The sequence below is a fragment of the Gekko japonicus genome, unplaced genomic scaffold, assembly GCF_001447785.1.
Source record: "Gekko japonicus isolate JY-2015 unplaced genomic scaffold, Gekko_japonicus_V1.1 scaffold962, whole genome shotgun sequence".
Taxonomy (NCBI): Eukaryota; Metazoa; Chordata; class Lepidosauria; order Squamata; family Gekkonidae; genus Gekko; species Gekko japonicus.
In genome coordinates this window covers 216,511-228,884 of record NW_015163116.1, presented here as the reverse complement: position 1 = coordinate 228,884, position 12,374 = coordinate 216,511, and the positions used below count along the sequence as shown (strand labels likewise).

Here is a 12,374-nt window from a genome sequence, read left to right as displayed (position 1 = left end):
TTCCCCAGGAGCCCCATTGTAAATTAGCACCAAAGCTTTAAGATCTCTCCAGCTGTCACCTGGAGACTGGCAACAGCTTGTCTGGAGTGTGGGCAGTATGGAATTGTATCTGTCTGAGGTCCCCCTCTTCCTCCTCCTCCTCAGACCCCACCCTCAGCAGGCTTCATCCCTAAAATATCCTGGAAGTTTCCAACCTGGAGTTGGCAACCTTTATCTGCCTGTCTGTCTTAAGTTTTACAAACCTTCCCCCCCCCACAGCCTCCGCCTAGGGAAAGGGAAGCTGACATCATTCTCCTCTCCCCTATGAGGTATGATGCAACTGAAAATCCCAACTGCCTTGCAGGGGGGGTGAGTTTGAGGTGTGGAATAGAGTGTTGTCCAATCAGCTTCCATATGCAAATAACCTTGGAACGCTGGGCGGGACTGCACAAAGCAGCCAGTCAACCCAGCCAGTGTTACTGAGTGGCAGTTTTTCTGGCCTAACACTAAGGATGTGAAATTTAGAACTTTCATATAGAACGTTCAAACTCAATTATAATAAGGGAGAGATATGAGTTCAAGAAATACCTTGAAACAAAAATATCAATATGAATAACAATCTTTACAACGGTCACATCAGAGTTGGCTGTCTCCTGGGAGACCTTTTTTTAATGATCATTATTAAATGCTGTTTCCCTTTATATACTTTAAACTTTAAATCCAGCTTTTGCCAGTTCAAGTCTCCTGTCTCCCATTTCATGTTTCTGATGGTTGTAATGGTTCCTTTTAATCCCCAATTCCATCTCCTCTTAACCTGTCTCTTTGTCCTTTTATACAGTCTTTTATGAAATGCTCTTCTTGTCCGTTTCCATTTTCCCAAATATCTTGCTACATATTTTAGAACCTTATTTTTTCCCTAATAGGAGGAGAGTTACACTGTAGTTCTCTCACTTGGAAAACGTTCTGTTCCTCCTCTCGGTTCGGTAAGGGCTGCAAAATTTTCCCCTCATTTTGCAGAGCCGTTTGTCTGTCTGGGGAGTTCCCAAATACTTATTTGAAAGCCGTTGCCACCGCTTGTTGAATTCCCTCAAACAGTATTTTACGCAACTGCTCCAAAGTGAGAGTACCAATTTCTTTATTTTCAAAGTCATCTGCTTCCTCCACTATACTTATTACAATCTCCTCGCTGTCCGCTGCCGACGCCATTTCCTGGTTTTGTTGTGCCTTTTAAATCAGTGTTTTATCTTCTCTTTCTTTACCGGGTAATCTCATATCACACCAACTAACTTTTAACCTTTATCAGTCTCCGATACATCCACATTTTTGTACCTTTTTTCACTCCCGTGATTTTTCACTCCCGTGGATTTCTTTGCCTTTTTGCTCCTTATCTCTTCTTAGCCGATTTCTCTCTCGAGCTGGAGCATGTCCATTTAAAGTCATACAATTGGAGTTTTTGCTGTTTACAGATGAAAGTACATGCATTCCTTCATTTGTTGCTGCGTTCTAATTTTCTTCAGTTAAAAACAACGGCTGGTCACTGTTAACGAAAACATGGCAGCCATGTTTTCCTCCTTTACCCGCTCCTGCTTCAGGGCAAACCCGCAACACCTCCGCGATTTGCAGTCTGCGGAGGTTGACGGCAAAGCCCCCTGCTTCTCCCCTCCCTCCAAGAGTCCGAGCCGGAGGTCCCCGTTTGCACAAGCGACCCCCCCCCAAAAGTGGGAAAGACGCGGACGACTCAGGAGCATCCCCGAAGTACGTCCGCTCACAGCGCCAATGCCGGAAGCTTCCTGCCCTGCTTTGTTTTCAAGATCTGATGAGATTGGGCTTGCCTGGACTATCCAGGTCAAGACCCACATACCAATATTGATACTACATACCTAAAATTCTGGTTCCCACATTCATGATGCTGTGTCAAACCCTCTAGATGTGAATGGTCCCCCGTGTATTTATTATATTTTTATCTTGATTTTCAGGCATAACTTAGCTCCTAAAGCAGTTCACAGGGATCAAAACCCAATCTAAAAGAGAATTAAAACTAATAAAGTAGAAGTATGGGATTCTCAACCTGAGCTTGGTGCAGGCATGGTGGAAGGTTCCCGGCTGCTTCCTGTCCTCCCCCTGATGGCTCCCCCTGATGGCTTCATAGATGGATGTTGCCAACCTTCTCTCAGAATTACAATTGATCTCCAGACTGTTCCCCATTCCCCTGGAGAAAATGGCTGCTTTGGGGGGTAAACTCTATGGAATTACATCTCTGCTGAGCTTCCTTTCCCTCCCCAAACTTTGCCCTTCCCAGGCACCATCCCCAGATCTCCCGGAATTTTCTAAGCCAGAGATCAATGCTAGAGGAAGAGGATGTCACTGAAAAACTGTATCATTAGCACCTATTATTTTCTCTTTGGCATGCAATTGCATTTTATCTAAGTGGTTCTCCACTAGGGTTCCCATTCCCCAGGTGGGAGTGGGGAATCCCCTGCTTTGGGGGCTTCTGCCCACTGCCAGCCAGCTGTCCAACAGGTGAAACCCCACCCCCAGACAGAAGTGATCTCATCACATTGGGGGCATGCATGGTGACACTCTGGTTTTGGGGCAAAACTCAATGGTTTGAGGGCAATTTTACCATAGAGATTTGTCCTGTAAAGCTTCTTTTGGACACAACTACCATTGAACCTTCTGTTAGCACTCTATAAATATTAAGGGGCAGCATTAATTTGTTCATTTACTTTAGGAAGTGTGCCAAAGGACTGCTACTTTAAGAGGGGTTTTTTTTCTGTTTGTAGCACCAAAGCTGCACAAGAGACTGTGCAACTGCACAATAATTAAATGGACAAATAAATCTAGAATCCAGAGCCTTGGGGCCATTTTTGGTCTTGGAGGGTGCAAAAGAAAGGGAAAGAAAGACAGAGAGGCTCTGGCTAGGAGAGGGAAAGCTGACAGCCAGCTGCAAATGGAACTCTTGTCTTCTGGTGTGTGTGTTGTACTGTGTTGGCTGATCTCAAGGCCAACACTCGTCCAATATCAGCAGTAAAGCTAATACACTAAGAGCACTTAGAGTGGTTTATGAAACTCTCCTTTGTCTTCTTTCATGGGACTGTCTTGTTGCATTTATATATATATTTCTCTCTCTCTCTCTTTTGGCGAGGGGAGAGCAAGTGACTTGCCGAGTCCATTAATCACGTTTTAAGCCATGACACACATTCTGACGCCTTACCTGTGGCTAAAAATACACCGATGGCTACGATTTTGCTTGAAACTGTCAATGCCTATATTTAGGCCTTTCCCAGCAAGCCCATAATGAGACTGTGTTTTCAGGGTTTCAGCTCTAACAGACTCTGCCATTAATTTAGAGTTAGTTAAATTAACAACATTTAGTACTGACCTGTCAATCTCCAAGCTGCAGGAAATTGCACCTTGAGGCTACTAATATTGCTGATTTTTTTCCACTGGGCTGAGTGTGTATGTGAGAGTGTATATTTTTTTTAAAATCCTAGGCTTTCAATGTTGGTGGACCTTTATTGATTTTCTGTGTCCACAGAACTTATATTATCATTTATCCTGGCCTCCTTTAACCTTCCCTGGGGAGTTTTTTTTTTTCTTGCATAGCATAGCTGCTCAATGAAAAGAGTTGTGTGCTATATATTTATTTGTTTATTTTTCTGTCATGGTTTGTAACTTGGGGGAGGAACTCAAGGGTGACAGGATTCAGAGGACATGATTGACGGCTGAAGCAGCATTCATTAGGGATGACAAATCTACAGGAAACATAGTCTTGAGTGTTCTAAACAGCGTTTTAAGAAAAAAAGCTAAACTAATTTTTCATTGACCTCATCTGTAAATAAATGCAGTCAGATAGCACACAAAAGCAATCATAAATTAGTATCCATTTCCCGTCATTAATCCAAACATGCTTGTGAATACAGAAAATATGAATCTATAACCACTCTGTTAAAAATAGGGCCTACCAACTATATACTGTTAGCAATTTTTTGGATTGTGACCCCAATCCAGCCAAAAGCTATACATATATATCTCCAGCTAGATGGGGAACTATAGCAACAACATTTTTATCCCACCTTCCCTCCAGGGAGCTTAGGGCACAACACACAGTTCTCCCTGCTTCCATTTTATCCTCTGAAAAACACCCCTGATGTGAGTTAGATCTGCCAACCTCCAGGTGGGATATGGAGCTCTGGAATTACCACTGTTCTCAGGAAAACTGGAGAAAATGACTGCTTTGGAAGGTGGATTCTATGGCATCATACCTTGCTAAAGTCCTTCACCTTCTCAAACCCCCCCCCAACTCTCCAGGAATTTCCAAGTCTGGAGTTGGCAACTCTAGCTGTGGTGCAATCCTATTCAGCATTGCTCCAGTCTAGGTCCACTAAAATCAGTGGACTTAGATTGGAGTAACTCTACATGGGATTGCAGTGTTAAACTAAGGGCCAAACTAGATGGTATATGTGACGCAAGTTTGGACAGTGAGTTCCCTGACCTGACTTGCAGACACACATGACATTGGGGAACTAAAACTCCCAGGCACAGTGGTACCCAATTTAGCTTGAGATCATGGCACAGGGGGAGGGGAGGCTTCAGCCTACCCTCCTGTACCTGAGACAAATTTGGTCCCAGCATGCTTGGGAACATTAGTTCCCCAATGGCATGTGTGTCCACAAGTTGGGTCAGGGGGCTCCCAACCTGCCTTGTGCCTCACATATTGTCTTGTTGGTAAGTGGCTTAAGGTCACCCCATGAGGCCTTGTACATGTAGGTTTCCGCAGCAGGCCAAATAGCATTCATCAAGGACTACTGCCATTGATGGAGGTGGTGCAGAGGAAAGGCTGAAGACCCTTCTCTATGCACGCTGCAGTCACCATCCAGACTGACACCACACACATGGCAATTGAGGAAAACCAGCAAGTCATGGGTGACTGTTGCATAGGACACAGGATGGGGTTTGTGTTCTCTGTAATGTGTGTGAGAGACCCTTGCCTAATCCACTAGCTCAGATAAGGGATACGCACTCAGATATATCTGAGCCAAATATATATTTGAAAAATACCTTATCAGTATTTTTTGGATATAATTGGGTCTCCAAATATATCTGGGACACCAAAAAATCCCAGAAATATTCAGGATAAACTGGGAATATCAGTGTTTGCAGTATCCCAGGACTGTTCTCCTCCCTTTTCCTCCTTGTGTTTGTGCCTCCTGAGGCTTGGTATTGGCTTGCCGGGCTGATTTAATTAAGCTTTTGTCAGTTCCAAGGATTTTTATTTTTAAGAAGTTCATTCTTTGCTGGTTTGTATGGGGTTTGCCATTTATTTTAGGTTCTCGCATTTTACATTGAGATTCTTGCATTATAGTTTCAGATTCTTGTGTTTTACATAGTTTCAGATTCTTGGGTTTTACATTCTTCATTTTTTCCCTCCACAGAAAACAATGGAGGACAGCTAGGGGAACCTTGTTCAGAGGCCTACAGAATTAGACCCCTTGGTCCAATTATTGTGAAATTTGGGGGTTGTTTAAAGGACAAGTACCAGCAGCTCCCCTGAAATTTTTGTGCCAGTACCTTAAAAAACACATTTCCCACCCCCTGGAAATATTCCCCATAGGGAATAATGGAACTGAAAAATATTGGAACACCCCCTCCCACAAAAAAAAATCCAGATCTGAATACTACAAAAGTATCTGGAACCTATGAAAGCAGGAAAACTGATATTTTTCAGCTCCAGTATATGCAGATCTTTAAAACACTGATTTTTTACTGCCCCCCCCCAGCTCATACTGCATGAACACACTCCTGATTAAGTTAAATATGAGTGGGTTTCCCCAGTTCCATTCCTCTAGTGTGCTGGAAGTTTGCTGTGCACTCTGTTCTGCTTCCATCTAAATTCATTTTAAGTAGTAGGATTTCTAGAATGCATTATTGCATTGCAACATGTGGTGTTTGTCACAGCTTATTTGCATTTCCAGCTTTCTGCATTACTGATCCTGATGGGCACTCTGTGTGACCCCAATTCCCAACATCCCCAGTCTTGATAAGGTCACATATATGACTGCGTGGAGATAGTTTCTCTGTCTCTCTCCATGTTAACTGATATGCATGTATTCTTCTGCACATTAATGGAATGCCACACACCCCAAAAAACCCCTCGATACAAGTCAGATTTTTAAATTTGTGTTGTGTTGTCATTGCACACATATGCATTGAAATTAGTCCTCCTATCCTGCACTTCCTTTTCTCTCCCCCCCCCCAAATGATTATGATATTCACCCCCTAACCAAAGCTACATGTATACACTTCTGGATCCTGCATGCTTCTACATTTGGACTGGGACCTTAATTCTATTGCTATGACAGATGTGGCTTTTGGAACATGAAGAGGGTCACTGACCCTCTTTGTGAGGACAACAACGTTGGAAGAAAATGGAGAAGGGGTTGAGTCTCAAATATTCTTCATTCAAAAGTTTACTTGCAAAATTTAAAGGTGCATTTTGATTCAAAATTTCTCTTTACTGTTTCCATTAAAATATACCTCTCAAAACCAAATATCTAAAGCAACTTTTCGGAATGTTCAGAGTTCAAAAGGCTGTCTTTAAATTCTTCTTTGGGTGCCCCTGCCATCTGAGCCTAGATGTGTGGCAACCCAAGAATGGGCCTTCTCAGTTGCAGTGCCAAAACCCTGGAACTCCCTCCCCGGTGAGATTTCTCCACCCACCTTTATCAGTGTCTTTGTCCAGTAGGTGATGACTCTTTAGTTTTATTTGGCATACCCCGAAATAACTGTTACTGGCCCTTTTCCCTGGTTGTGGTGTTATGTTTGTTTGTGTATTCATATGTTTTTATTGAATTGTTTATTTTATATACACATCAAAGTCCTTTTTGTCATATTGACTTCTTGACTTCTTTGACTTCTAATCTTAAAATGTTTGAATGTTTTGATGTTTACCACCTTGAGGACCTTATTTGTGTGAAAAGGCAGTATGGAAAGGTTTTAAATAAATAAATACAACTTTTGCAAAATTTTAATTTTGAGTAAAATTTTGTGTTCTAATGTACAAGTTAGTGTATTACACAGTTATGTGCCACATCACACTGTTAATACTTCTTGACAGTGTGGAGAGACACCATAACCCATACTGAATCAGATAACAGGCATCACCCACCCCAGAGAGAACTTTTGATGGCCAACCAAATATCTAAGGAAACTTTGGAGAGGCTTTCTCACAATCTGGAATGAAGACTGAATGTCTGTCTGTTTGTTTAATTATTAAGGCATTTGTATGTTGCTTTTCTCCAAAGGAATCCAAAATGGATTACTGACATTTCCAGAACAAATTAACACTACTCTTTCAATAAAACAAATGAATCCTGGACAGATCCTGCTTTATGAATCTGTCTACAATGACAGGCTACAACCCAAGGGCAAAATAGGTCTTTGCCTTTTGACCTTTAGCTCACACCCAAGGACTCCTGTCCCTGGCCACAGCTCTTCCTGCACACTGAAAGGAGCCAAAAACAGAGCTGAGTTGCTGTGCAGCTGGGAAGATGTCCCTAACAATCCCCCTCCCTTGCTGTAGGAGTCCCTGATTGCTTCACTACATGCCAAGCTAAGGGTAGCAAGTCAAGTGCTTGCTAAGAATAGTTATATTTTTAGAGGTGCCAGTGCAACCCTATGTGATCCTATAATGCAGGTAAGGCCTGAACAACCACCGCAATCATAACCTTGCAGCCATGTATTTTGGCCAGCCAGTTGTCCCACAAACCCATACTGTTACATTCCCAAGAAGGTAAAGAGGTCATAAATTGCATTTCTGGTGGACCACTGCATTTGGTCCACGGGAGAGCCAGTGCAGTACAGCAGTCAGACTGTTAGATGAGAGAGTTGCAGTATAACATACCACTCAATCCTGAAGTATCATTGAGTGACTTTGGGCCTCTCTCTCTCTCTCTGTCTCTCTCTGTCTCTGAGATTACTGTACTTCGTAGGATTGTTGTGATAATAAAATGGAGGAAAGAAAAATAATGTACGTTCTCCTGAGGAACTTGGAGGAAGGGCAGAATTAAAGTGTACCAGGTGTTCGTTTGTTTGTTTGTTTGCATACATTTTGGTGGGTCACAGATCTGTTAAAGATGCCCTTTCCCCCAGAATACTTTGCAATGTAATGAAAGATGTTAGGTTGTATCTCTTGAATGGTATTTACTCAGCTCTGCCAAAAAGTTTCTGTCCAGATTTGGCCGAGATAATGACATCTTTTTTCAAAGCTGAACGAATTCAGGATATTTTGCTATGCAATATCTTGGCACTTACATTGTTCCCTTCTCCTGCCAGTTGTCAATATGGAAAGCAGGTCGATCCACCTGAGCAACTTAGTACAAGAAGCCCAGCAACGAGTGAGCGATTTGTCTGCACAAGTGATGAGCGAAGGGCTCGGCACAGACAGTGCAGAGAAAGAGAAACAGCGGAAAGCCTGGGAGTGGAGATACCGGCTCTACAAGCGTATGAAGGCGGGCTATGAACACTCCAGTAAGAACAACCAAGGCTGAAGCAATGCATACACAATATAGCCCCTACATAGGAATCCACTGATGATTTGTAGCACAGCAATTATCCAGTTATTCCTCATTAGTATTTATGTTGAGCCATTAACCTCTGTTTTACTGCTGCAGAAGCTGGTACAGACAGAATAAGTATCATGAGCATGTTTAATACTCAGTGGGTGGTGTGATTCAAGGAGATTTATCCCGCCATCCACTCACAGAAGAAGCGCAAGCCCATCTATTACAATTCTATTCTTTTTTTTTTAAATAAATTTTATTAACATTTTGTGTACAAATCAACATATCCAATAGGAAGGTCAAGATGCAAACAAAGCTGTTCCCAACCATAACTAACAATGTTACAGAACTAAGTAGTCATTATACAGTGTTTACATCAGTTATACAATAATAGTTTATATTTAACATTGCTAAGAGTTTCCCAGTCAAACTTGTCAATATTGATTTTGTCTAGTAGAGGATACCAATCATGGAGTGGACTTCTAAAGTCACATTCTGTTTGGGTTTCCGAGTGAAATGTGTTAAAATTCTCTAACAGAAATAGGTCCCACACCTTATGTAACCAATTCTGTATACATGGGGGATTGGGGTCCTTCCAATGTTTGGCTATAACTATTTTTGCCGCAGTAAGTAGGGTGCCGATCATTTTCATTGAGGAAAAAGATGGTAAATCAGAGGGCCATAAATTTAACAACAGAAATGCTGGAATGTCATAGCCAGTTAGTTCCTTGATCTTCTGAATAACAAGAAGCCAAAATTTATTTATAACTGTACAAGTCCACCAGCAATGAATGTAGGATGCCTTTTCCCCACACTGTTTCCAGCATAGGGGTTTGATATGCGGAAATATATGTGTTAGTTTAGCCGGGGTAAGATACCATCGGGTAAGGACTTTCATGTTAACCTCATAGGCATAGAGTGAGTTAGACTGCTTTGTATGTGCTTTCCAAATCAGATCCCACTGCTCCTCCGTAATCTGCTTTTGAAGATCTGAAGACCAGGCTTGTTGATAACTAAGAGTGGCATTTTGTAGTGGAGATTGTATTATTTTATATATTTTCGCTATTAAACCTTTCTTTTTATGCTTTAGATGTATTACAATTCTATTCTTTGCAGTTATTTGGTGCATTCTTAAGTCCAGGACTGCTGTTTTCAACAGAAAGTGAATCCCTTACCTCCCTTTCAGTACGGTTCTTAAAATTACAAACCATCGGTACAAGCTACTCTTCATTGACATCCATGGACTTTTACAATAGAAATTGTGTGTTTATTAGGGCAGAAAGATTCAGTTGGTTTAATCGGCAAATTAATTAAATACATCCTTTGTTGACTAATTTATGAGGGCCAAATTTAATTGGTGGGACTATGAATTAAAGGCATGTGTTTACTTCTGAGGCTATTTTGATTCAGGAACGTTACTATACCAGGAAATATGAAACATGTCCTTTCCTAGGATTAACAGTAACCTTTCCTTAAAGTAAAGGTAAAGGTTCCCTTGCTCGAAAGTCAGTTGAGTCCGACTCTAGGGTTGCGGTGCTCATCTCCGTTTCAAAGCCGAAGAGCCAGCGCTGTCCGAAGACGTTTCCGTGGTCATGTGGCCGGCATGACTAAATGCCAAGGCGCACGGAACGCTGTTACCTTCCCACCGAAGTGGTACCTATTTATCTACTTGCAGTTTCTTGCTTTCGAACTGCAAGGTTGGCAGGAGCTGGAACTAGAGACGGGAGCTCACTCTGTCTCTTATTTCTTTCTTTTTTCCTTATTTCCTTATTCAGTTGTAATATCTAACAGTTATGTCAATATATCAATAAGGCATCAGTGCTGAAATTTTAGCAATACACAGTTGTAACTGATTAATCAATTACAGTTCTTTAATTTATTGCCTAGTTCTTTATAAGTAAAAAATGTCCTTGAGGACCTCTCTTCTTTTTCAGCTTAATGTCAAAACTCTTTACATCTAGTGTCTTAGAGCCTAGATTTACACTAGGATCCTAAGCAGAATTACTCTCTTTCAAGTCCGTTGAAATCAAGGGGCTTAGAAGGGTCCAACTCTGCTTACGATTGCACTGTTAAAGGGATTACCAATCATTCTCATGAAAAATTCAAAATATAATGTGCCAGTGTTTCATTCTGAATAAAATTTGTTGCAAAGTTTATGTTACAAACAAGAATTCATTTTGCACAGGGAAAAACATAAAACATTTGAAATTCAATATGATATATGTGCTTGCTCTTTTATTGATAGTTTTAATCAAATACTGAAGTAAAAATGAGTTCTTTGGTTTCTTTTCTGTCCCCTTTTTGACCTCTAAGAGTGTATACATGTTCCTCTATTGACTCATATTGAGGAAGCTTTTGACTGGGGTGGGTGGGGGTATCCAAAAGGGATGATGGCCACCAGTAAAACAAATGGTGTCCATCAGATTTCATTAGCATGGGCTGCTCATTAGTGTTCAAAAGGTCAATGCAAACATCTTCAGAACAAAGCTCACTACAGTTTTTACTTATTTCTTTGAAGACCCTGAGGACTGTTTGAAGGGTATTTGTTCCACACTAGACATGATGTTTTCTCTTTGCTCCCAGGAGCCCCTGAGGCACCGACCAACGTCTGCCTCATGGTAACAAGCAGTACATCACTCACTGTCACCTTCCAAGAACCTCATAGCATCAACTCAGCGGTGGTGACCAAATACAAAGGTACTGGATTTGAATCAATTGTATGACCTTTCAGTAACAGTCTGGTTAAATTTGGGCTTGTTTTTTTTCTTCCTCTTCTTCTGCAGCCACAAGTATTTTCCTATCAAGCACTGATCAGATTGATGGAATATTTTTATATACCAGTGATACTTATTTTGGAAGCACCTAAATATTACTCTGTCACTTATTTATCTAAATTAATTTCAGCCTGCTTTTCTCCTAAAAGTACTCAGTTTTTAGCCCTATAGAGCTTTTGTCCCAGATGTTATTTCTTCATCTGTTCCTATATATGGTGAAGTCTGAATATTTCTTCAGATATAATCTGGTTCCCCTATTCTTTACAAATGATTCTACAAATGATTTTTTTTAGTTATTTAGAATATTTCTATCCATCTGCTCTGTGCTCTTGTTAACTATTCAAGTTGGCTTACAATATAAAACAGTGAAACAGCACTATAATAAAGCATCACAGATAAAACAGCACTACAGTAAAGCATCACAGATAAAACATAAAGACCAACAATAAAACTTTCTTCAAATACATTAGAAGCAGGAAACCAGCCAGGGAGGCAGTGGGGCCCTTGGATGACCAAGGGGTAAAAGGAATATTGAAGGATGATAGGGAAATGGCTGAGAAGCTGAATGCATTTTTTGCCTCTGTCTTCACTGTGGAAGATGAGATAATCACCAGGCCCGGATGGCATACATCCAAGAGTTCTGAAAGAACTCAAATGTGAATGTGTGGATCTCCTTACAAAAATATGTAATCTTTCATTAAAATCTGCCTCCATTCCTGAAGACTGGAAGGTAGCAAATGTCACTCCCATCTTTTAAAATGGTTCCAGAGGAGATCTGGGAAATTACAGGCCAGTCAGTCTGACGTCGTTACCGGGTAAGTTGGTGGAAACTGTTATTAAGGAAAGAATTAGTAGGCACATTGATGAACAAAAACTATTGAGGCAGGCTCAGCATGGGTTCTGTAATGGAAGATCTTGTCTCACTAACCTGTTAGTGTTCTTTGAGGGAGTGAACAAACATGTGGACAAGGGGGACACAATAGATGTCATTTACTGTGACTTCGAGAAAGCTTTTATTTGTATTTATTTATTTATTGCATTTTTACCCTGCCCTCCCCAC

General features: G+C 41.2%; 1 protein-coding gene across 1 annotated transcript in view; it reads left to right on the top strand.

Moving 5' to 3' along the window:
• The window catches only part of ANKFN1 (ankyrin repeat and fibronectin type III domain containing 1), a 168,621-nt gene that overhangs the window by 32,201 nt on the left and 124,046 nt on the right, over positions 1-12,374 (top strand). The window contains exons 3-4 of the mRNA XM_015406849.1: positions 8,314-8,508; positions 11,124-11,237. Coding sequence (XP_015262335.1) covers positions 8,314-8,508; positions 11,124-11,237 — 309 coding nt within the window. The remainder of the gene's footprint in view (positions 1-8,313; positions 8,509-11,123; positions 11,238-12,374) is intronic.